The following is a 27076-nucleotide window of genomic DNA, read 5'->3' as shown; positions in this document are numbered from 1 at the left end:
ATAGAGAGGCTGGAGCAGAAAGCATTCCTGTTGCTCTGGAGTCTGAAAAAGAAGTAATGAACTGTGTTCTAGCACAAAGGAGAACCACCAAATCCCTAAGTACGTAAAAGCAAACATACACAAGGACTGAATCATCTCAGATTTTATGGTCACCTGATGCAGGCAGCAGTGCCGAAACATGGCCTGTGTCAAGTCCTTGTGGACTTGGTGCAAGATCCTTGACTTTTACCTCAATAAAGGACATTTTTAGAGACCCAGGTATCCTATTTGTTTGTCATCCCTGCTGTGTTTGTTTGCTAAACTGTGCTCCAGGCCATTTCCCTAGAAATTAAGCCCCGAGAGATTGTAAATTCAGTAGAGCAGAGACTTATCTAGCCAAGTCAAAAACCATTATATAGAAGATGGGGTTTTTTTTGTTTTGTTTTTTGGGTTGCTTTGTTTTTTGTCTTTATTTTTTAACAGAAGTGGACAAGATGTAAAAGCAACCTCAAAAGGTAAGAGTTTAATCTGAATTTTAAAATGGGAAAACAAAGAAACAGACTCAGAAAATCTGTTCCAATACAGACATGGAGAACATTTACATAGTTATAACATTGAAGGAAAGCAAGTCAAATTGCATTTTGAACAGACTGCATAAAATAAAGACAGACCCACGGGAGAACAGAAAGAAGTGATAATGACAGAGCAGACAAGTGTTTCGATAGCATGATCAAAAGAGAAAAAGGTGAATTTGTTCTTACCTGCTAATATCCTTTTCCTGAGTCTTGCTAGACCAGTCAAGATGAGCAAGTTATATCTGCCTACCAGCAGATGGAGACTGACAACTTAGTGGCATCACCAGTATAAGAGGTGCAGCTCTGAACGTGCAGATTTGCTTTGTCTATAGTATATTGCCAATACTTGAACAGCATTATATAATCAAGCTTATAGAACATCACAGATAACATAAAAGGACCAAGATTATAGCACAACATACGACTGCGTCGTCATAGAGTAGCAATATAAAGCAGTATTATAGAACCCCCAATCTTGACAAGAATGGAAACTGCCACCAGGAAAAACCTGTGAGATCCCTTCAGATGCTAGATGATATCAAAAGGTAAAATTAGTCCTTACCTGATAATTTTCTTTCCATTAGTCCAAACTGATCAATCCAGAGACTTCTGGGTTGGTTATGTACCTCTGCCAGCAGGCGAAGATAGAGAGAACTTCAAAGGTTCAGCATATATGGTCATGTGCAGCCATACCTCAGTATGGTCGATACCAAAGCAGTGGAAGAACAGAAATCCAAACAACACTCTCCTGCCTCCAGGAATCCAAGTGAACGGCTCAACCGTTTCCGTGGGAGATAAGAAGTATATCCAAACTTGGAGATCTCTTGGGGGGGGGGGGGTTGTGAAAAACAGACCAAATGAAGGAACCTGTCCAAAATCAGGAACCAAAAACCCCAAACCGTAAGCAGGAATCAAAAACCCCAAACCGTAATCAACTCCTAACAATAAAACAGAATATGCACAGAACGAAGGGTGGGCCTCTGGATTGATCTGTTGGGACTAATGGAAGGAAACTTATCAGGTAAGGACTAATTTTACCTTCCAAAGCGTCCCACAGATCAATCCAGAGACTTGTGGGACAGTAGGACAGTACTGTGCCACCCCTAAAGTGAGGACCGAGGCTCCAAATGCTGCGTCCTGACACACCACCACGTCCAACCTGTAGCATTTGGTAAAAGTATGAACCGAAGCTCACGTGGCTGCTCTGCAAATGTCCTCCAACGACATCAAGAGACACCCAGCAGCAGAAGTAGCTTGTGCTTGCGTAGAATGTGCCCGCACCCGCAAGGGAGGCGACCAACCCATGGCGATGTAAGACGAACTAACTGCCTCCCAAAGCCACCATGGCCTTCGGTGCCATCTCACCCATCTTTCAGCCCGCAAGGAGAACAAAAAGGTGATGAGAACGACGGAAGTCATTGGTGACCTCTAAGTAAGAAAGGAGAACTCATCAGACGTCCAGACATCGCAGTGCCCAGAAGTCGGAAGGATAGTTTTTCCAGCAAAACACCAGTAGAACCAGAGACTGATTGAGAAGAAAACGCGACACCACCTAGGGTAAGAAAGACATAACCGTCCTAACACCCACCTCCATAAAGCGGAGAAAAGGATCTCTGCAAGATAAAGCCTGCAACTCAAACACCCACCTGACGGACGCGAATGCCACCAAGAAAACCGCCTTCCACGTAAGATCATTTAGGGGCAAACGACTCAAAGGCTCAAAAGGAGGCCTTTGCAGCGCCCGCAATACCAGGTTCAGGTTCCAGGACGAGACGACAAGCAACCACTGGAGCCTCAGATGGTTCACCCTCGAAGAAAACGCACAATATCTGGGTGCGCAGCAATCGAAAAGCCCTGAAGGTGGCCCCAAAAACAGGCCAAGGTCACCACCTGGACTTTCGAGGAACTCAAAGAAAGAGACTTATCAAGGCTATCCTCTAAAAAGGCAAGGATAGATGTCGCGGAGGCAGAAACCACCAAAATGCCTGCCAAGGAACACCAAGATTCAAAGGTGCGCCAAACTCGAGCGTACGCAGCTGAAGTAGAGCACTTCCATGCCTTCAGCATAGTAGTAATAACTCCGTCAGGGTACCCCTTCCTCCTTAAATATGCCCTCTCAAGGGCCAAGCCATAAAACCAAAGCGGGAGGGATCCTCCATTATGATGTGTCCCTGACTCAGAAGACCACAATGCAGAAACAGACACAGGGGACAATCGTCCAGAAGCCTGACGAGATCCACATACCACGGACTCCAGGGCCAGTCTGGAGCCATCAGAGTCACCGGACCCGGATGCTTGACAATCCGTCCCACTACTCTCCCTATCACGCGGAGGAAACACGTACAGGAGACCCAGGAGCCTGGACATCGATCCCGGCTGACCCGTACTCCTGCCTCTACTGAAAAACAAAGGAACATTCGCGTTGGCCCTCTGGGCCATCAAATTGAACACCGGAACTCCCCAGCGTTCCGTGATCTGAGTGAATGCCTGCGGAGAGCTCCCACTCTCCCGGATCCAGCTGGGTCTGACTGAGGAAATCCGCTTGTAGACTGGATGCTCCTGCAATGTGAGCCACTAAGAGCAGGTACAATTGTTTCCCTGCCCAAAGACGGAGCAGAGCTGCCTCCTTCACCAGAGGAGCAATCCATGTGCCTTCCTGTCTGTTGACATAAGCTACCACCATCACGTTGTCTGAAAGGGCTCACACAGGACAAGCTGCCATGGAGCCCAATACTCGCACAAAATCCCATGTCCGGGGAGCTGGAACCGCTTGGAGTTACGAGCAATGTGCTCCCCAACCGGAGAGGCTGGCATCCGTGGTAACAACCATCCAATCCTGCGCCGCAGGGGAAGCACCCCTTGTCAGGTTCTCCGAGATCAGCCACAAGCACATAGCCAAATAGGCACGCGAAGTTCACGGAATCTGAAACAGGAAATCCTCCAACAGCTGAGTAGACACGCCTGCAGGGGCCACATATGGGGCCTGGCCCAGAGCACCACGTCCAAAAGTGGCTGCCATGGAGCCCAATACTCGCACAAAATCCCATGTCCGGGGAGCTGGAACTCGAAAGAGTTCCTCCAGCTGTCTTTGAAGCCACAGCCGACATGCTGCTAGAAGGGACAACGTCCCTGTGTGTCGAAATACACGCCCAGGTATTCCAAAGACTGTGAGAGAGACAGGTGACATTTGAGCAGGTTGATCACCCAAACGAGAGAGCGCAACAGCTCAATCATTCTGTCGCCCATCGACTCTCCTCGTAAGATGGCACCCGAATGAGCAAATTGTTGAGATAAAGATGGACATGAACTGCCTCCTTTCTGAGGAAGGCTGCCACGACCACCATGACCTTGGAGATCGTCCAGTGTGCAGTAGCCAGTCCGAAGGGCATAGCCTGGAACTGGAAGTGCCGACTGAGCAGTGCAAAATGAAGGAAACGCTGATGAGAAGGCCAAATAGGAATGTGCAAATATGTCTCCTTGAAATCAAGAGTGGTCAAGAACTATCCCGTCTGTACCGCTGAAAAGACCGACCACAAAGTTTCCATCTGAAATTAGTAAACCTGCAAGGCTTTGTTTACGCCTTTGAGATTGAGACTCGGACGAGAGGAGCTGTCCTTCCTGGGCACCACAAAGTAGATGGAGTAACGGCAAAGGCCTAACTCCAACTGCAGCACAGGCCAAACTGCTCCTAGCCGCAGCAAGTTGGCAAGGGTCTCTCAGACCACTGCCCCTTTGGCGGCAGTCTTGCAGGGCGACTCCAAGAAAAAATCCACCAGAGGACGGGCAAACTTGAGTTTGTAACCATCTCAGATGACCTCCAAGACCCAGTCATCTGAAGTTACCCTGGTCCATTCCCAAATTATCAACTGGAGATGGACCAGGGCCCCATCACTGGGAAGCTCTAGAACAGGCTGTGTTCTAGATCTGGAGGTAGCCTAATGACGCTCCCCTCGAAAGGGCTGTGACTTCTACGCAAAACGAGGCCTCTGGAAGGCTCCAAAACGACCAGGCCGGTAACGCTTTGCATTTCTGAAGTGGGAGCGAGAGGATCCAGTATGAAAAACTTGCCCAGGCCCTATCCTCAGGGAGACGCTGACCCTTGGAGTCACCAAGAGCCTTAATCTTTTTCTGAACAGCAGCTTCCCCCAAAAAGGCAATCTCGCAAGGCGCGATTTAGAAGCCACATCAGCCGCCTAAGGTCTCAACCAGATCCAGCGGCGAACTGTGACCGCAAAGGAGACTCCCTTGGCTGACACTCGAAGCACATCATAAAGAAGATACGCTAAGCAAACCAAGCCTAACTCCACTGCCAGCAAGAAACTGACGAGCTCATCGGCTGAAGAAGCCTTTTGAACCCATGAAAGGCAGGCATGTGCTGCATACGACCCACACGATGGAGACTGAGCATCGCCACCTCAAAAAAGGACATGCGGGAAGACTCCAAGTTACGGTTCTGCGGGTCTTTTAAGAGGTGTGACCCCTCCACTGGAAGCATGGTCTTTTTAGTGAATGCAGTGATAAGGAAATCCACTGTGGGGAGTCTCAAGGACTCCAAATCTGATTCAGGAACAGTGTAAAGGTGCATCATCGCTCGTGCCACCCTCAGGCCAGACTCCGGCATGTCCCATTGTGCAGAAATGCAAGCTTTCATAGCTTCATGAATGTGGAAGGGGGGTTTTGGTCCCCGACATAATAGAAGAGGTGCACAGACAATAAGGGTGGGAAGTTAGTCTTTCCGAAAAAGATGCACTGCTGTGGGGTCATCCCCCTCCTCTGGCAGCAATTCCCCTTCTTCCAAGGCATGAGGCCCCAGTAGGGGAATCCTCAGCAAAACTGTCATCTGCAACTTAGACAACAGAGACCACCACATCCAAATCAGAAAGAGACCCAAACCGAGGTCACTTTAGCAAAGGCGGCTGCTGACAAGGCAGTGCTTTAGGCTCAGGAGAAAAATCAGAAAGCTGGGGAGCCCCTGAGTGCTTCAACAAAAAGCATTTGTACATTAGAAGCACAAATGCTGGGGAAAATGGGACCATCTCCCCCTGCACACCCAGACGGCTCCCCCCACACCCTGGACTCTTCCAGGGCAGTGCTCACCCTGCGGCTGCTCTGATGCCATGTGCAAAGTCCACAGTGGAATGGAAAAATGGGTGCTCACAGGCTCAAACAATGAAGCAAGGCCCAAGGTTCCTGCCAACACGGGACCCAACACCGCCAACTAATCACCCGAACTTGGGCTGCCCCCCCCAGCCGACAAATGTGGCGAATCCAGCGCAGCTTGGTAAAAACAAGTCTTGCACCCTCCCGACACTGCTTCTCGCTTCACAGCTTGGGAGCAACATTATTAAAACTGGGACGACATTACCCCAAGTATAGCAATCTAAAGAAGAGGCTCCAAACTTCAAAGACCTCTTGACCAAGCAATCTGAAACCAAAACAGACCATAACCAACTAGAAGACCTCACCAATCACGAAGTGAACTTGTTAGCGTCACTTAAACCTAGTTGTGGACCTGCCATGTGGTCAAAGGGGAGGGGTAGGGACAAACCAGGAATCCAAAAGTCCTAGTAGGGCAGCTAGATCTCTCACCTGAATTGAGATCTGTGAGCAAGAAACAAAAAAGGAGAAACACACTGGCCGGAAAAAAGCAAGCTTTCTCTAGAACCAATTCTCCTTGCTACAGCAACTTCTATGGGGCCAGAGCCTTTGGCTATCCCCAAGGCTTGAACAGACCTTAGGTTCAATCTATGACCTACAAAATAAAATACAGAATTAATGGTCATCAGACAAAGACTGTACAAGTTGTATTCCAGCATCAGGCTGGTCATGGACCCTCCAAAGCATGCAACCAACACAGGTAGACTCACTGTCACCAAGGCCCAGATGGATCCTCACAATACTGCCAGAGCTGCTCATTCTCCTCCACCAGAAGTTCAGCTGTCAAACAGGCATCTGACTCTTCAACTCAACCAGGGACACAAATGTGCACAACATATAGAACCAAACGCCTGGAGGTCAGAAGATGAATAGAAACCTCTCAAGGGAGGGCACAGAAACAGAATATTCAAGCACCAGGAAAGTGAAGCCATACCTCCGAAGTCCAAGGCCACAAGATGTAAGTCCCCAATGCTGAGGAATACTTACCTTTAGCGATAATAGCACAGAGTTTCCACACCTGTAAAACTGAAGCATATGGAATTCTCCTGAACAGATCTGGACCTAAGCCTCAGACAGAACTTACTTCTGAAAGACTAGGCCTCCCGAGTAGGCCAACAGAGGTGAAGGCATTTATTTGAGTGCAATCCAGGATACTTACACTAGGAGTATCTGGTGAAACCCTGGAAGCAGGCTGTCACATACTTGGGAAAACTCAGGAGCCAAACACCAAACTAACATCGTCTGCGAAATCTGCAGATATGTTGAAGGCAGGTCCCATGATCCCTGCCTCAACAGCCATCATATTCTCAGTCTTTATAATACACAATGTACACCATTGTGCATCAGGGGGAAATCTGTGGAATAGTCATTTACTAGGCAACTTGAGTAGATCCACTGGTGAATCCAGTAATTAACCCCTAATTACCACAACTCTACCACAAGTCCCACAGCATATCCCACTATGGTCAATATTAGATCATGGTTTTTCAACTACATGATACTATGGATAACGGGGTTACAAGCCGCCTCAATCAAAAAATGGAACAAAATCCCCGTACTTATTACAGCAAGACGATGCCCCCCCCTCACCAACTGGAAAGACCAAACTATAAAAACCAAAACAAACCAGAGATCAACACCCTAACCAATACAAAAAGATGAACACAAACAACAACTGAAATGGCTATAACATCAAAAAAAGACAGAACGCACAGACATTTACAGACTGTTAAGTACACCAACATTGATACTTATGTACCCATTCCTATAGGTTACATAAATGCGAGATCAGCGTTAACAAATCAACCATAATTAGAGACTGGATTGAAACTGAGCAATTAGGTATACTATTCGTAACAGAAACGTGGCTGCAAATGCGGCACGACCCAGTACTGCTTGACTTATGCCTGTCGGGATATAAAATAACACACATCAACAGAACTTAAGAAAAGGAGGCAGGGTCGCCTTAATATACAAATCCTTCTTTACAGTAGAAATCACAGATGAACATATATCCCCTGCGATTGAAATCATGGCATGCAAAATCACAGACTCAACAATAACTGATCAATTATGCTGTATACTTTTTTACCGTTGCCTGGAAGATGGTCCTACACCCATGGACTTAATATCAAACATATGCACAAACTTCCTGAATGTCCTGCTACTAAGTTGATATCAATCTACACCTTGACAAGCATCATGACCAACACCAGGATTCTAACAAATTTCCTGAACCAATGGAACTTCAAAACGGCACCAGCCACCTCATCTCATGTAAAAGGTCACCAATTAGACATATTGGCTAAGAGTCTGTAAGCTAGTAACAACCATATAATAGAGAATCATAACTGGGCAGAGGTGTCATGGTCAGACCATAACAAACTCACCTTCACACTTCAATGGAAAAAGAACATCAAAAACAGAGGACACCACACACTGCTCTAACCAGAGGAAAAGTGGACAACAGCAATGAAAGACCAAACATAATACCCACTAACATTCACTTGATGAGAAACTGGGACGAACTAAGTGGAAATACACTAAACGAAACAGCACCACTCAAAATGAAAACTAAGAGGAAACGACAACTGTGTCCCTGGTTCAATGAGGAACTATTAGAGATGAAAAAACTGTGCAGGAAACTGGATATAAAATGATCTAAAAACAAATCAGACATGAACAAAACCACATAGAGGAAAACAATAAGCAAGTCCAAACACTCCATAAAAAGAGCCAAAGCGGAATACTATAGCACATACATGCGCCCAGAAGAGAAAAACAATAGTTAAAAGAAAAAAAATAAAAATAAGATCGAACCTAGCTGCAACACAAACAACACGCACAGATTTCCTACACAAATGTGAAATCAACAAGGACCACATCAAAGCAGAAAGAATCTGTTCCTCCTTTTAAGATACCAACAACCAGCTCAGTTAAAGCACTACTGACAAAATATGCACACACCAATTGCCTACTAGACAGCTGCCCAAACTACATTTATTTTATTTATTAGGATTTACCGCCTTTTTGAAGGAATTCACTCAAGGCGGTGTACAGTAAGAACAGATGAAACATGAGCAGGAGGCAATTAGAGCAGTAAAAATATTCGAACACAATACAAAGTATGGCATGGCATTCTACTTGCAATGACAACACAATATGTACTAAAACATTATAATTGGTAGTGAAGAGTAAGGCAAAGTTGTAACATATAGATCAGTAAGAAAGTAGGAAGAACTAGAAAGTAAGGTGATTGATTTGAAGAAAGTTGCACATGAGGTCAGAGAGATGGTTAAATATTATCTCAGTTAGGGTAGGAGTGGATAAACATGTCCCGCTGCAGTATGTGCAGCCCGAGTCAATCCTTGTGTGTGTGTGTGAGTGAGAGACTAACAAGTTAGCTACTTCGTCCGTTAAAGGCTTGGTTGAAAAGACAAGCTTTCACCTGCTTCCTGAAGTAGAGGTAGTCTTGTGTTAAGCGGAGCCTTTAAGGCAATGCATTCCAGAGTGTGGGGGCTACTCCGGTGAAGGCTCGCTTGCGGGTATCACATCGTGTAATTAGTGTAGTTACATGATGGAAAACCCACCATATTGAACCAAACACACTTAACTGAACACATAGAATACGTGTTCTCGAAAGGCCATTTCCCTTCTGACAAGAAAACCATCATCCTCACTCCAATCCCTAAAGACGTCACCAGAAAGACCAGTGAACTCACTAATTACAGACTAGTGGCATCAATACAACTGCTGACAAAAACAATGGAGGAACTACTAGCACAACAATTAATGGAACATCTAACAGACTACTTGGTCCTTCACAGCTCTGAATCAGGCTTCTGACCATGCTATACCACAGAAAATCATAACCACCCTGATCACAAAATTCATAATAATAATAAGCCAAGGCCAGTCAATACTACTACTACAATTCGATATGTCAAGTGCATTCGACCTAGTAGATCACACAATACTAATGACCCTACTCAGTAGGAATAACTGTAGCAGTAGCAGCCTGGTTCAACGCTTTTCTATGAACTAGATTCTACCTTGTCAAGATATCCGATGAATTTTCAACCTCCAGGATCCCTGAAGGAGGGGGGTCCCTCAGGTTCCCTGATATCACCAATATTATTCAATGTCCTGATGGCTCTACTTGGCAAGAAACTGGAAAAAAAATGGGTTTAAACCCATTCATATACGCAATGTCACCAGCTACATACCTTTCAACAACAGCATCACAGAGATACTGGATAAGGCCAAAAAAAGACTTTACCTCGCCACAACTGTTAAACAAACTGAACCGAGACAAAACCAAACTCCTGGTTTTATCCAGCCAGCATAATCCCACTACTTACCAAAACCTTGTAACAGATTAACAATTTTACACAATCGAAACACAAATAAAAATACTAGGAATCATTCTTGACAAACATCTGACCCTTGAAGACCAAGTTGCTGCAATCACGTCAAAAAACTTCAAAGCACTATGGAAACTGAGAAGAATCAGAGACTATTTCCCTAGACAGTCATTCCGTCTTATAGTACAGATGTTGATATTGTCCCAAACTAGAATACTGTAAAGCAGCATATGTAGGCTGCAAAGAAAACTTATTACGATCATTGCAGACAATCCAAAACACAGCAGCGAGATTGATATTCAAAAAGTCAAAATATGATAGAACAATCCCTCTACTCATAAGGCTACATTGGCCTTGAGGCCAGGCTATTTTTCAAAACGAGCACAATTATCTTCAAATCACTGTCTGGCACATCACCGGAATACATGCTAAACATGATCAAACTATCACCAAGAAATGCAAACCCAAGAACCAGTGGTTACCTACTACTTCACCTGCCCAACTGCAAAATCGTAAGTTCACCTACACGGCGGGATTTAGCTACATGGGCTCAAAATGGTGGAACTCAATTCCCATAGTCATAAGGAACATAACAAACTACCTCCAGTTCAGAAAATACCTACCTCTTCAGGAAATTCTATGAGTAAAATATGCACTAATCATTCTGGAACAACAATACACAACCTCTAACTGTAACATATCTTTTCATTTAAGAAATAAACTAAGACATATCTTCTCAAGAAGCCCAATTACTATTGCATATGCACTAATAGTTATCTTGCCAACCACTGTAAAACACAGCATCATACAACCTTGTAAATGTAATTGAATCAATTTAATCTCTAACAACTATTAAATGTAAGCCACATTGGACCAAAACTCATTTGGGGATAATTGTGAAGTACAAGAATGCATAAAATAAATAAAAATAAACTCCAAGTACTTCCGAGAAGGGAACAGCTAGACACCTCAGCATGCCACAAAGAGTCAACCCTCCACAGAAAACTATCTCCCTGAGGAAGGAGGAGATGGTTTGAATAGCACTATTCAAAATTTCAAAGTCTGGATCTACCCTGCCCAGGAATAGGAAAGGAGAGAGAGAGGGGCCCTAAGGAAAGGAAGAAAGTCACAACTCCAAAGCCTCTGTATTTTTTTTTTTTTAAGTACGAAGGTAAAATTATGTATCATACCTGATAATTTTCTTTCCATTAATCATAGCCAATCAATCCATAGACTGGTGGGTTGTGTCCATCTACCAGCAGGTGGAGATAGAGAGCAATCCTTTTGCCTCCCTATATGTGGTCATGTGCTGCCGGAAACTCCTCAGTATGTCGATATCAAAGCTCCATCCGCAGGACTCAGCACTTAGAGAATTACACCCACAAAGGGACACTCTGCCCAGCTCACCACCGCCGAAACGGGGGAGGGGAATTAACCCAGCTCATCCCCACACAAGTGGGGGAGGGGAATCCGTCCAGCTCATCCCCGCGGAGCGGGGGATGGACACCACCCCGCCGATGCCCTACAGCCGCACAAAGCGGGAGGGAGCGCCGGCAGAATTTAGGTCTCAATCCAGCCCCGTAAAACGGAGGGGAGAGGAATGCAGCAGCTCACTGTAACACAAAATCGTCTCAACTCCTGAAGAATCCAATTGAAAAAACTTGAACACGCAGTCCTCCTGAACAGGAACTGAAGACTAAACTTGAACCTGAAATGCAACCAGAATAAAAACAGTACCGATATCTGGGAGGGGCTATGGATTGATCAGCTATGATTAATGGAAAGAAAATTATCAGGTATGATACATAATTTTACCTTCCATATCATCATGCTGATCAATCCATAGACTGGTGGGATATACCGAAGCAGTACTCACCCAGGGCGGGACATAGAAATCCCTGACCGCAACACTGAAGCTCCAAACCGGGCCTCCGCCCGAGCAGCCACAGTCAAGCGGTAATGCCTGGAGAAGGTATGAGCCGATGCCCAAGTTGCCGCCTTGCAAATCTCTTCCAAGGAGACGGACCCGGCCTCCGCCATCGAGGTAGCCTGAGCTCTAGTGGAGTGAGCCTACAGCCGGATAGGCAGCACCTTCCCTGCGGCCACATAAGCCGCTGCAATGGCTTCCTTGACCCATCTTGCCACTGTAGGCTTAGCAGCCTGCAGACCCTTACGAGGACCTGCAAACAGGACAAACAGATCTGACTTCCGGAAATCATTGGTCACTTCCAAGTATCTGATGATGACTCGTCTCACATCTAGATATTTGAGAGCAGAGTACTCCTCTGGGTAGTCCTCCCTACGAAAGGATGGGAGACAGAGCTGCTGAGTCACATGGATGCGAGAAACAATCTTGGGCAGGAAGGAAGGCACTGTGCGAATAGACACTCCTGCCTCAGTGAACTGCAGAAAGGGCTCCCGACATGATAGCGCCTGGAGCTCGGAAACTCTTCTGGCTGAAGTGATAGCCACCAAAAAGACTGCTTTCAACGTCAGGTCTTTCAGAGATGCCCTCGACAAGGGTTCAAAAGGCGGCTTCTGCAAGGCTCTTAGCACTAGATTGAGATTCCACGCAGGTACCACTGAGTGCAGAGGAGGGCGCAGGTGATTAACTCCCTTGAGAAAGCGCACCACATCTGGCTGCGAAGCCAGGGAAGCACCCTTCAGGCGGCCCCTGAAGCAAGCCAGAGCCGCTACCTGGACTTTAAGGGAACAGAGCGACAGGCCTTTCTCCAGACCTTCTTGCAGGAACGCCAACACTGAAGAAATTGGAGCAGTGAAGGGAGAAAGGGAGCCTGCCTCACACCACGATGCAAAGGTACGCCAAACCCTGGCGTAAGCAGTAGAAGTAGAGCGCTTCCTCGCTCTCAGCATAGTGGCGATGACCTTGTCTGAGAAGCCCTTCTTCCTCAGACGCTGCCGCTCAATAGCCAGGCCGTAAGACCAAAGGGGGAGGGATCCTCCAACACCATGGGACCCTGATGCAACAGGCCCTGCTCCGCTGGCAGTCACAGAGGTCCGTCCACTGAGAGCCTGATCAAGTCCGCATACCAGGGACGTCTGGGCCAGTCCGGACCCACCAGGATTACCCGGCCCGGATGCTTTGCCACCCGGTGTAGTACCCTGCCCATCATGGGCCAGGGCGGGAACACAGAGAAGCTCCTGTGTCGGCCACTGTTGGAGAAGAGCATCTACTCCCAGAGATCGAGGGTCCCGTCCTCTGCTGAAAAAGTGCGGCACTTGGTAATTGGCCGATGACGCCATCAGATCTAGGCTCGGCTGGCCCCAGTGCTTCGTTATGTCCAAGAACGCCTGAGCCGATAGCTGCCACTCTTCAGGATCCAAGGTATGGCGACTGAGAAAGTCCGCCTTGACATTCATGACTCCAGCAATGTGGGCCGCCGACAGCTGTTCCAGGTTCGCTTCCGCCCACTGGCATAGATTCATGGCCTCCTTGGCTAGAGGGGCGCTCTTGGTACCTCCCTGGCGATTGACATAGGCTACAGCCGTGGCACTGTCCGACAGGACCTGTACTGGATTCAACACCAGTACCGGGAGAAACTCCAAAAGCGCCAACCGAATGGCTCCGAGTTCCAGGAGGTTGATAGACCACTTTGCCTCTGCAGGAGACCAGAGCCCCTGCGCTGTCCTTCCCAAGCAATGGGCTCCCCAGCTCGTCAAAGAGGCGTCCGTCGTGACGACAACCCACTCCGGGGTCAAAAGAGGCATCCCTGCGGACAACTTGTCTGTCCTCAGCCACCAGCTCAGCGCCTTGCGCACCGCTAGATCCAAGGGAAGGCGCACAGCGTAATCCTCCGACACTGGAGTCCAGCACTGCAGCAGAGAGAGTTGTAGTGGTCTCATATGAGCCCTGGCCCAGGGCAGTACTTCCATCGTGGCCGTCATAGAGCCCAACAGCTGCACATAGTCCCAAGCCCGAAGAGGAGAGGCTACTAGGAACTGGTCCACCTGAGCCTGAAGCTTGACAATTCGATTGTCCGGCAGGAACACTCTGCCCACTTGGGTGTCGAAACGAACTCCCAGATATTCCAGGGACTGAGTCGGGCGCAGCTGGCTTTTCTCCCAGTTGATGATCCATCCCAGGGAGCTCAGAAGAGCAATCACCCGGTCTACAGCTCTGCCGCACTCCGCATAAGAGGGGGCTCGGATCAACCAGTCGTCCAGATAAGGATGGACTTGTACTCCTTCCTTTCGTAGGAAGGCCGCGATGACCACCATTAGTTTGGAGAAGGTCCGCGGAGCAGTAGCCAACCCGATCGGGAGGGCTCTGAACTGGAAGTGTCGGCGCAGGACTGCAAAACGCAGAAAGCGTTGATGAGGAGGCCAGATGGGAATATGCAGGTAAGCTTCCTTGATGTCCAAGGATGCCAGGAACTCCCCTGCCTTCACTGCCGCTATAACAGAGCGGAGAGTCTCCATTCGGAAGTGCCGAACTTTCAAGGCCCGATTGACCCCCTTGAGGTCGAGGATAGGCCATACAGAACCTCCTTTCTTTGGTACCACAAAGTAAATGGAGTAACGTCCCTTGCCAAGCTGACCTTCTGGTACCGGAACGACCGCACCCAGGCGGATCAGATTGTCCAAAGTCTGCTGCACTGCCACAGCTCTGACCGGAGACTTGCAGGGAGAGTATACAAACCCGTCTCTTAAGGGTCGGCAGAACTCTAGCTTGTAGCCGTCTCTGATGACTTCCAGCACCCAAGCGTCTGAAGTTACCCTGGTCCACTCGCCCAGAAACAAGGACAGGCGTCCTCCAATCTGCACTGGGCCATGGACCAGGGCCCCGTCATTGGGTACGAGACCCTGGGGGAGGACCGGAGGAAGCACCTCCGGGACGGCGGTCTCTGCGAAAGGAATGCTGCTTGGGGGAGAAGTTCCTCTTGAAGGAAGAGGGGACAGAGGAGCCCGACTTGCCCGGGCGATACCAAGAGGCTTCCTGAAACCGTCCTTTGGAGTTACCGGGGCAAGCACTGGCCCGAGCCCTGACCTCTGGTAACCTCTTGCCGTGCCGAGATCGGTCACAATTTTGTCCAGCTCGACCCCAAAAAGCAGCTTGCCTTTAACAGGCAACTTAGCCAGGCGAGACTTAGAGGCGTGGTCTGCAGACCAATGTTTCAGCCAAAGCCACCGCCACGCAGAGACTGTCTGAGCCATACCTTTAGCTGAGGCTCTCAAGACATCATACAGCAAGTCAGCCAAATAAGCCAAGCCCGATTCCAGGGCCGGCCAATCAGCCCTCAAGGAAGGATCCGAGGGGGAAGCCCGCTGCACAATCGTCAGGCACGCCCTGGCCACATAGGAGCCGCAAACTGAGGCCTGCAAACTTAAAGCAGCCGCCTCGAAGGACGACCTTAAGGCCGCCTCCAATCTTCTGTCTTGGGCGTCCTTTAGGGCCGTGCCACCTTCCACCGGCAACGCCGTTTTCTTAGTCACCGCAGTGATTAAAGAATCCACGGTAGGCCAAAGAAAGGCCTCCCGTTCACCTTCAGGCAGAGGATAGAGGCGGGACATAGCCCTAGCCACTTTGAGGCTCGCTTCTGGGACATCCCATTGAGCCGAAATCAAGGTGCGCATGGCCTCATGCAAGTGGAAGGTTCTAGGAGGGCGCTTCGTCCCCAGCATAATGGCGGAGCCAACAGAGGCTGCGGGAGAGACGTCCTCCGGAGAGGAAATCTTCAAAATGCTCATGGCTTGCACTAACAGGTTGGGCAAATCCTCTGAGCGAAAGATCCGCGCTGCAGAGGGGTCATCCGCTCCATCCGAGCGGGAATCCGTCTCCTCCAAGGAATCCCCAAAGGACCGTTGGGAGAACTCAGATACCCTGCCCTCATCTACATCAGAGGAGACAGAGTCCTCTAGGGCCTGGAAATCCACCCGAGGGCGTTTGCTTCCGGAGGCCTCAACCCCTTTATCAGCCAGGGGGGCAGGGGCAGCGTTTTGCATAAGAAAGGCCTGATGCAGCCGCAAAATGAACTCAGGGGCGAAACCCCCCGAACAGTGCACTTCTGCAGCTTGGGCCACGGCCCTAGCCGCACCCTCAACCGGCGCTCTCAAGAGTGGGGGAGAAACGTGCTGCGCATCCAAAATGGCATCCCAGCTCGAGGGTGGCCCAAAAAGAAGCCGTCCGAGCAGAGTGGCCGGCCAACATGGAGTGGGCGAGCAGCGGGGGATGGGCGCTTATAGCGGGAAAAACCGCTGCACCGGAGGAAGAACCGGGACACTGACCGGCCTCCAAACTGATGCTTAACAAAGGCGATTCAGGTTTTGAAATCCCCGCATCCCCGCTAGACGCACCCACGCGGTCCGGGGAGCGAATCCTCGCGCCCTCGCCCTCCGACGCCATAAGCCACATGGAGACCGAACGGGGAACCCCCTGCCCGCTATAAAAAGGTAAAATTACCTGCTTCTCGCTCCGAGCTGTAACGAACTGGTGTCCCAGTGAGCAGCTGCAATAAACGTTGAAATAAACGCCCTTAAAGACGTCCAAATTTTTTTTTTTTTTTTTTAACGGAGCCAGCGGGAGGGGGGAGAAAAGGAGGGACCTGGCACCACCAGGTTTGCACTTGCTCAAGAAGAGCCCTCAACCCCAGGTACTCAACAAAACCTAAAAATTAGGCTTGGAGACCTAGCCAGAGCTGCTGCTGTGTGTGACCACCACCTACTGAGATAGAGAACATACTGGGGAGTTTCCGGGAGCACATGACCACATATAGGGAGGCAAAAGGATTGCTCTCTATCTCCATCTGCTGGTAGATGGACACAACCCACCAGTCTTTGGATTGATCAGCATGATGATATGGAACAAACTATTGACTAACCATTTTGAGAATACCAGAGCCACCCTTGAGCAAGAGGTCCCAACAAAAAAAGGTGACAGAACATTGTGATCCTGTCCTGCACAAACTTAGCCCAGGCAAACTGGAGGATCCAAAGGAACTCAAAGCGGCACTTACCTCATCATGCAACTAACCAGCCAAAACAATGTGTAGGAGGTGAAAAGTCCCACTGGAGAGCATAGTAGACCCCTCTCTTCTGTGTACTGTTAAATGCCAGAAGGTCACCGAGTCAATCAATCAAGGGACACTGGACCCGAATGAAAAAGTTAAGGCATGGAGTCACTAACTACAACTACCTGTAAAAAGAGAATATACTGTAGAAGATTGGTGAAAAACATCAACCCTCAAAGAGAAGCTCTTGAAGGCTGTGCTACCTTCTAACTGTGGATTATCAGAGAGGGACACCCTGCCCAGGAGCCCTGGAAACTGTACCATGCCATGTGCCAAGGAGAGAGCCTTAAATAATTGGCTTTGGTCATTTTGAGGACAGATCATTATTGTGTGTTTTTTCATTTATCCATGTCCAAAATATTCCATTCTCCAACTTCCAAAGAATCTCAGATTAGATTCTTATATCATATTAATCCTACATCTTTACCGTGCTTAGGAGTCTCTTTCCCACACGATTTTGACTCTCTTATAAGAGATCCACAAGTTGGAATTTGGAATTCTCAATTACAACATTCTCTTGATGCCATAGTTCCTCTAAAAACAATTTGTAAGAAAACTTTTCAACCTTGGTTTAATAAAGGTCTTATACTCTTGTCAACAGGCCCAAAAAGCAGAATGCTGGTGGTGAAAACTTAAAACAGTGGAAGCAGCAAGATCCTGCTGCTTAGCACGATATTATACTTCACAATTGAATGTGGTTTTCTCAACAAATACATTCAGCATTAGATACATCTGATGCAACAAAACAGCTTTTTAATATATTTAAGATATTTACAGTTCCCGTCAATTCTGTTAAACAGAATCCTCAACTCACATCCAAGACCTCAGCAGCATATTTCTCCTCTAAAATTATGTATTTACAGGCTACTTTTTCCCCCGCTGCCTGATTCTACCAGGCATCATTTTCTGTATCCTATATCATCTGTGATCATCCTTTAATATTCCATCTTTCTAATCATTTTGAAAAATTCTTCCACTACATGTCACATTTTGTCAGTTTGAGCCAATTCCTTCTACCTGGTTACTGCAGCCTTCTAAAGGTTTTTGTCCCTTAATACACTGGTTGGTATCCAATAGCCTTTCCATCTGGTATTGTTCATGTTAGTATTGCCATACTGGAACACATCAAAGGTCCATCAATCCTGTTTCCAACAGTGGCCAATCCAGGTCACAAATGCATGGCAAGATTCCAAAAAAGTACAAAACATTCTATACTGCTTATCCCAGAAATAGTGGATTTTCCCAAGTCCAAATTAATAATGGTCTATGGACTTTTTCTTTAGGAAGCCAGCCAAACCTTTTTTAAACTCTGCTAAGCTAACCACCTTTACCACATTCTCCGGCAACGAATTCCAGAGTTTAATTACACGTCGAGTGAAGAAAACATTTTCTCCGATTCATTTTAAATTTACTACTTTGTAGCTTCATCGCATGCCCCCTAGTCCTAGTATTTTTGGAAAGCATAAACATATGCTTCACATCTACCCGTTTAACTCCACTCATTATTTTATAGACCTCTATATCTCCCCTCAGTCATCTTTTCTCCAAGCTGAAGAGCCCTAGCTGTTTTAGCCTTTCCTCATAGGAAAGTCGTCCCATCCCCTTTATCATTTTCGTCGCCCTTCTCTGCACCTTTTCTAATTCCACTATATCTTTTTTGAAATGCAGAGACCAGAATTGAACACAATATTCGAGGTGTGGTCACACCATGGAGTGATACAAAGGCATTATAACGTCCTCATTTTTGTTTTCCATTCCTTTCCTTATAATACCTAACATTCTATTTGCTTTCATAGGAGCAGCAGCACACAGAACAGAAGGTTTCAACGTATCATCGACAACACCTAGATCCCTTTCTTGGTCTGTGACTCCTAACGTGGAACCTTGCATGACGTAGCTATAATTCGGGTTCCTCTTCACTTTGCACTTGCTCACATTAAATGTCATCTGCCATTTAGATGCCCAGTCTCCCAGTCTCATAAGGTCCTCTTGTAGTTTTTCACAATCCTCCCACAATTTAATGACTTTGAATAACTTTGTGTCATCAACAAATTTAATTATCTCACCAGTTACTCCCATCTCTAGGTCTTTTATAAATGTGATAAAAAGGAGGGGTCCCAGCACAGACCCCTGGGGAACCCCACTAACTACCCTTCTCCACTAACAATACTGACCATTTAATCCTACTCTCTGTTTTCTTTTAACCAGTTTTTAATCCACAATAGAACATTATCTCCTATCCCATGACTCTCCAATTTCCTCTGGAGTCTTTCATGAGGTACTTTGTCAAACGCCTTCTCAAAATCCAGATACACAATATCAACCAACTGGCTCACCTTTATCCACGGTTTGTTCAGCCCTTCAAAGAAAAGAAATGTAGATTGGTGAGGCAACATTTCCCTTCACTAAATCCATGTTGACTGTCTCATTAGGCCATGCTTTTGAATATGCTCTGTAATTTTGTTCTTTATAATAGTCTCTACCATTTTGCCTGCCACTGACGTCAGACTCACCGATCTATAATTTCCCGGGTCTCCTCTGGAACCTTTTTTAAAAATCGGCGTTACATTGGCCACCCTCCAATCTTCCAGTACCATGCTCAATTTTAAGGATAAATTACATATTACTAACAATAGCTCCGCAAGTTCATTTTTCAGTTCTATCAGTACTCTGGGATGAATATCATCAGGTCCAGGAGATTTGCTACTCTTCATTTTGTAGAACTGCCCCATTACATCCTCCAGGTTTACAGAGAATTCATTCAGTTTCTCCAACTCGTCAGCTTCGAATACCATTTCTGGCAACAGTATACCACCCAAATCTTCCTCGGTGAAGACCGAAGCAAAGAATTAATTTAATCTCTCCGCTACGGCTTTGTCTTCCCTGATCGCCCCTTTTACCCCTCACTCATCTAGCAGTCCAAGCGATTCTTTTGCCGGCTTCCTGCTTTTAATATACCTAAAAAAAATTTTACTATGTGTTTTGGCCTCCAACGCAATCTTTTTTTCGAAGTCCCTCTTAGCCTTCCTTATCAGAGCTTTGCATTTGACTTGACATTCCTTATGCTGTTTCTTATTATTTTCAGTCGGTTCCTTCTTCCATTTTCTGAAGGATTTTCTTTTACCTCTAATAGCTTCCTCTCTAATAGCTTCCTTCACCTCACTTTTTAACCATGGCGTTTGGTCTTCCGTCCTCCTTTTTTAATACGAGGAATATATTTGGCCTGGGCTTCCAGGATGGTGTTTTTGAACAGCAACCATGCCTGATGTAAATTTTGACCCTCACAGTCGGTCCTCTAAGTTTTTTTTCACTGTTCTTCTCATTTTATCATAGTCTCCTTTTTTAAAGTTAAACGCTATCGTATTTGATTTCCTATGTATACTTACTTCAAAGCTAATATCAAATTTGATCATATTATGATCACTGTTATCAAGCGGCCCCAGCATCATTACCTCCCGCACCAGATCATGTGCTCCACTAAGGACTAGGTCTAGAATTTTTCCTTCTCTCGTCGGCTCCTGTACCAGCTGCTCCATAAAGCAATCCTCAATTTTGTCAAGGAATTTTACCTCCCTAGCGTGCCCTGATGTTACATTTACCCAGTCAATATCGGGGTAATTGAAATCACCCATTATTATTGTGTTGCCCAGTTTGTTTGCATTCCTAATTTCCTTTAACATTTCTTTTAACTGATCTTAAGGCTATTAGGTCAGTTCTTAAGAAGGCTGACTTAGATCCATTACAAGCAAAGAACTACAATCTGGTTTCTAATCTACATTTTCTTTCTAAAATTATTGAATCTGTCAAGACCACCATGCCTGGCAGTAAGAAGCACAATAGCCCAAAATGGCACAGAGTATCCCAGGGCAAGGGCCAACTTCTGAGACAACTATCTGGGAAGCAGCTATCAACTCCACAACAATCAGCATGAGGCACTTGTTTCAAGGAAATCTAGCATTATGGACTCTTTGAACAGCTGGATACCATTTACCAGCACTATTCCTGGATAACTAGAGGCTGGACCTGCAGAGGCCATTACTTTGTGAAGACTGGCTGACGGCTGGGAGACTCACTTCCTTCTCCTAGGGGCATGACATGGTCAGAAATGTTGCCATGCCTTACTTGGTTTTGGGGAGGGATTTGGGGGTTTTGGTCTGGGAATCGGTGGTTGCTGCTTAGGCCTGTTAGCTGGTATCAGTTTCATGTCCAAGTTTAAATATGTAACTCTTAATGTTCACGGCCTCAACTCTCTCATGAAGCATAAACTGACGTTTAAAGAAATGCAACGCCTGCGGGCTGATATAATGTTTATTCAGGAGACACACTTGAAGCAGCAACACGAAAAATTGATCAGGCATAAACACTACCCCACTCTATGTTTGCTTCCAATCGTTCCAATACGAAATCCAGAGGGGTTCTTATAGCCCTATCCTCTGCCCTCCCATGGCAAGTGCATCAGGTCATCCCGGATAAGGATGGCAGATACTTGTTAAAGTGACTTTGGGATATGTTCTCTATACCCTACTATCAATCTATGGTCCTAATGAAGGCAGGCATTGCAGCGCTATGGTGAGGGGCGCCTAGTGGTGGACGGGGATTTTAATCTTACCATAGACCCCCTTTTAGATAATTCCACACCACAGGTGCAATATGCAAAATGGGATAGAACTCTGTTTAAAAGTTTTACGGCAAGGTGGGGTTTAGTGGACCTATGGCACGAGACTCATGGTCGGGAGAGGGACTACACTTGCTTCTCTCCCAAGCATAATACATTCTCCAGGATAGACTTGTGGTTGGGGGATGTGGTGACACTATTGAAAGTGGTCTTTAAAATGAGAGTAAACCATGTTTTATTTTTAATATGTTACTTTAGATCCTGACTATTTTAAAATATTTTCTCAAAGCAAAGAACCTCTAAACTCCATAACTTCTATGACAGTTTCCCTTTCAGTGTAAAGTAACTCATATTTTGGGTGCGATTCTGGCTATGTTAAGAAATTGGGTTGGTTTTCTTTTTTTTGTTCTAGGGTAATCTTCTGTTTTCCTTAGATTTCAATCAACCCGTTTCTCTTATTGATTACAGGGGTTGCTCTTTCTTGCTTATTTTTAAATTTTTGAAGTGTATTTCTTTTCTTTTATCTTAAACAAGGAATATCTTTCTTTCAAGATATGCATGAAATATTGTAAACTTGTTTAAAAAACGTTTTAAGTAGAGTGATGTGGTAGCCGTGTTAGTCCACTAATAAATAGAAATAAAACAAAAAGAAAAGAAAATAAGATGGTACCTTTTTTATTAGGCTAACAATACATTTTTGATTAGCTTTTGAAGGTAACCCTTCTTCAGATCAGACACTAGCAAATGTTGATAAATAACAGTATATATAAGTGAAACCGCAAAGCATTCCAATGACAGTCTTACAGGAAAAGGGTAAAGTGAGAAATAGGGGGAGCTGGGTGGATGAAAGAGAGAGAGAGATGCATGGTAGAGAGACAGTAAAGTCACTTTAGGGGAGGGAGAATGGAATGATTTTCCTAAGTTGTAGGCAGTGTTGCCAGGTGGGCGGTTTTACCGCCCAATTGGGCGGTTTTCCGCGACCCGCCGCGGGAAATTTTTGCCCGCGGCGGGTCGCGGTTTTTTGGGCTTCTTGTTTTTCTTTTCCGCGGTTTTTCGGGCGGTTTTTTCGGCCGCGGGGGGCGGGGTTAGTGACGTTTTGGGCAGGGTAGTGACGGCGGGGTTGATGACGGCGGGGACGGGGGTGTCAGGGGCGGGGTTTGAGTTTGGGCGGGTTTTGGGCTGGATTTGGGCTCGTTTGGGTGGGAAAAAAATTTTCCACCTGGAAACACTGGTTGTAGGGTTCTCGGTCCACACAACTCTAACATACTACTTACTGCTGTACACTTCATGTAGCCTTGTGAGTTGCACCTTAAGTTTTTTTTTTTTAAATCGGGTCAAATAACAGGTCAAACACATGAAACGAGTGGTGTTATTTCAACGAACTCTTCTCACTACATAAGTGATATTAAGCCTTAAACAATAACTTCAGCAACATCTATTTTTTTTTTTAATTAAAATCGAGTCACACATCAGATGTGAAACTCTGACTAGTACATTCCACGTAAAACACTTAAAAGTGAGAATCAAGAAAGGGCTAATTTCCCTCGCAACTGCCTGGAAGATCATATGCAAACTGAAGTGGGGATAGGGACTGATAATTACTATGTGTAAACTAAACCGATCTTCTGGTGCTCACTACTTCCTAACAAATATCTAACTTACTTTAAGCACAGGCCCCCGAGGTCCAGTGCAAACCAAGATGTTATCGGGCTTCAGATCCCTATGCACAATCTGATTAGTGTGCAAGAAAGTTATGGCGCTGGACAGTTGTACCATGAACCGCTTGTTGAGCGCGCTGTTGGTGCTCCGGGATAGAACGTAATCGTTCATGGTGCCCCCGTCGCAGAACTCCATGACGAACCAAAGGTAACAGGCCGTCCTAGGCGGCAGGCAGACGCGACCCTTGAAGCAGCTTTCTATAAGCATGAGCTGGCTGTCAGGCTTCCGGAGTCCTCGCTGTAAGGGCTGGAAGTCGCAGCCACACTGCAAGACGCACTCCTCGAGCCGCACCACGTGGCGGTGCTGGCTTTGCACGCTCTGCAGCGCCCAGAACTCCTGCAACGCGAGCTCGACGTGCTCGGGCGCTATACAGCTCATGCGCTTCACGGCCACGCGCGTCTGATTAGACTTCTGCACGGCCTCGTACACCACCCCATAGTTCCCCCGTCCCAGCTCTTGTAAAAGCGTGTACTTCGCGCCCACCTCCATCCCGTGGAGTTCTTAACGCGGACAGCCAGATAACGACAGCTAGCGTAGCGGGGCCGTCGACGGATACTGGTAGAACTTCTTGACGGCGCTGGCAGATGGTTCGAACCGTCATCGCAACACCGCCGCAGCAAGGAAAAACCAAGCCGCCAGATGACACACGGCTTTAAACTTTTTGCCAGACTTTTCACTTTGCCCTGGTGGTTTATTGGCCTGGGACGTCACGTGCAAGGATATTGTCCAATGGTGAAATGCGTAGTTGATTGTTTTGGGCGCGTGCGTCTGCCTTACTCTCTTTCTTTAGCACTACAGAAGGGCTCAGTAGGTTTAATATAGGATGACTTGGTATGGAAAAGTGATTTCCTTTCTTCTTTTCTCCCCTTGTTTTGTTTATAATTTAAAATATCAAATGCAGATTATTTCCTTTACGTTAAAAATATTGCTGCTTTGGTTTGGTTGTATAAAAAACAACTGGTTGTCAGTTGTCACCTGATGGGGGTAAGTGTCGGGGGGGGGACACGTTATAAATAAAATTCGAGTCTTCATAAATTTGTGATAAGAGCAAGCAGAAGTTGTGTAGTTAGTATGTTAAACTTGGAGGTACCTCCAGAAGAAGATGACTAATGTAGCTTGTTTTCTGGTCAAACCCATGTACTGCATTCTTGTTTTTGCATATAATGTGTAAACTGCTTTCGTTGTACCACAGGAAGGCAATATATCAAATCCACGACCCTGTTACCTTGTTCTGTTTTTTTGTTTTCTTTTATGTGCCTATCTCTGGCCTGGGAGGACGTAATTTGGGCATTACAGAAGTTCCTGCACAGTTCTAATCTCCTGAAGGCATTTTAGAGAGTCGTCAGCAGTGGTTAGTGCAGTGCAGTGTTGCCAGGTGGAAAATTTTTTTCCCACCCAAACCAGCCTAAATCCAGCCCAAAACCCGCCCAAACTCAAACCCTGCCCCTGACACCCCCACCCCGCGTCATCACACCGCCCCCGCCATCATCGGCCCCGCCCAGAACTTCACTAACCCCGCCCAAAACGTCACTAACCCCCGCGGCCGAAAAAACCGCCCGAAAACCGCCCAAAAGAAAAAAAAGAAGCCCAAAAAACCGCAACCCGCCGCGGGCAAAAATTTCTCGCGGCGGGTCGCGGAAAACCGCCCACCTGGCAACACTGGTGCAGTGGACTTTGATCCTGGGGAACTGAGTTCGATTCCCACTGCAGCTCATTGTGCCTCTTGGCAAGTCACTTAACCCTCCATTGCCCCTGGTACAAAAATAAGTACCTGAATATATGTAAACCGCTTTGAATGTAGTTGCAAAAAACCTCAGGCGGTATATCAAGTCCCATTTCCCTTTCCCTCCTCCTCTTAAGGGTTTTTTATGCTGTTAGCTAAACACCATCTAAGTTGGAAAAGTCTGTTGTCCTCCCTACAATGGATCTCTGGTTACTCAGAAACATAGCAGTAAGAGAAAAATGATGACTGGAGATAAGTATATGTCCCTTAAAAGAAGGAAAAGCCTCAAGGCACTCCAGACCCGAAGGTCTAATGAGTCAATAGCAATCAAATCAGACCTAAGTATTGGTCAAATGATCTGTTCCTCATCATTGGCAAAAACCTTCTATTTTTTGGACGCTATATCCATAAACGTGTGTTCCTAGCTACAAGCTACACATGTCAATACCCCTCTTCAGTTCACTCATACATTCACTTAAAGCCAGAGAGTCGTTAAGTCCAACACTTATTGTACTTAGCTGTATAAGGTCATCTCAACCACTCACGCTGCTCCTTTCATTCAGAACTGCGTTGCTCCAAATATCTGCGGTCCTGTGCTCCACCCCGAACTAGACCGGTGATCAGCGTTTCGCTAAAGCTGACGAAAGTTGATGTATGAGTGAACCGAAGAGGGGTGTAATCCGTTGGGTTGGTCGTGAGCCCTTGGGCCCTGGCCGAGGCCAAGGGGAGACCGACCCACCACCACACACCCCAGCTATCCAATACCCCTAAGCTACCCCTCCCCGCAGTCCCTCAGGAAGAAGGGAAATAGGCATACAGGCGGGCCTCACGGCCGAACCGGAACCCACGCATTTGGAGCCACTCGTGCGAGCCTCACGGCTGAACTGGAACCCAATCATACACAGGGAGGGGTGAAAGAACCCAGAGAGCCCCCCGGGCCCCAAGATGTCAGACACACGCTGAACACCAGCAATAGGGCAGAGGGAGAAACAAAGGACCAGAGCGGCCACACCCACCCAGGGGACTAGCGCAGGACAGGGGAACTAACACAGCAACCCCCCCCCCCCCCACCAGGGTAGGAAGCCCCAGGCAGAAGCCAGAGGAACCAGACACAAAAGGAAGGCAGAAAGCCTTTGCCTCAAACCCACTGTAGACAGAGGCAAACAGAACACAAAGGGTTAAGCTTGTAGAGCCAGCGGAGGGAGAGTTCCATAAATCAACAAACAATCAGAGAGAACGCTTCCCTTCCCCGAGAGGGAGCAGGGCCAATAGAACAAACACACTGGCAAAGGCAGGAACACCATACACACAGTACACAAAGGGTTAAACTCACTGAGCCAGCAGGCCGGGACACTGGGAAGAGAAATCCTTAAAACAAACAAACAAAGGGGAAGGCTGTCACAGCCCAGAGCCCCGGAGGCGGAGCAATGCCCAGCCCCCACTAAACAAACGAGCAGCTGACCCTGATTACAGAGCTACGCACACACACACAGCAGCAGCTAACCCAGAGGGAAGGAAAAGAATACTGTAACACAACACAGATCCCTGTCAGAACCTAGAGCACATTCTGAGAGAAAACTATCAGGCTTTCCAGTTACCACCAAGCGATAACGCAAAAGCAGAGAAACTCTTCAGCTGCAGGCTAAAGTACTATCCCCTGATGTCAGCACAACCCCTGGCAGCCAATCAGAAGAGACGTCCCCCCTGCAGAATCATAACAAGGGGTATTGAAGTGTGTAGCTGGTAGCTAGTGTGATTTCCATCCCTTCACCCTCACAGGGAGGGAAAGCACAAATAAGAAAGAGAACTTGGACTCAGGCGTAATCAGTTATTACCTTTATTGATATCTCACAGAGCCAAATGCAAAAAATAGTTCTCCCTGGAGCAGGTTGTCAGCAGCGCGCATCCTGAAAAAC

General features: G+C 46.9%; 1 protein-coding gene across 4 annotated transcripts in view; it reads right to left on the bottom strand.

The window, feature by feature from the left end:
* Nucleotides 1–24073, bottom strand: part of LOC115465152 (serine/threonine-protein kinase PDIK1L-like) — a 111127-nt gene extending 87054 nt beyond the window's left edge. For all 4 annotated transcript variants that reach the window (XM_030195559.1, XM_030195560.1, XM_030195558.1 and 1 more), the window contains exon 1: nt 23381–24073. In XM_030195559.1, the coding sequence (XP_030051419.1) occupies nt 23381–23926 (546 nt within the window). In that variant the 5' untranslated portion in view covers nt 23927–24073. The remainder of the gene's footprint in view (nt 1–23380) is intronic.
* Between the last annotated feature and the right edge of the window lie 3003 nt (nt 24074–27076).

The sequence above is a fragment of the Microcaecilia unicolor genome, chromosome 3, assembly GCF_901765095.1.
Source record: "Microcaecilia unicolor chromosome 3, aMicUni1.1, whole genome shotgun sequence".
NCBI lineage: Eukaryota > Metazoa > Chordata > Amphibia > Gymnophiona > Siphonopidae > Microcaecilia > Microcaecilia unicolor.
This window is presented reverse-complemented; position numbering and strand designations above follow the sequence as displayed.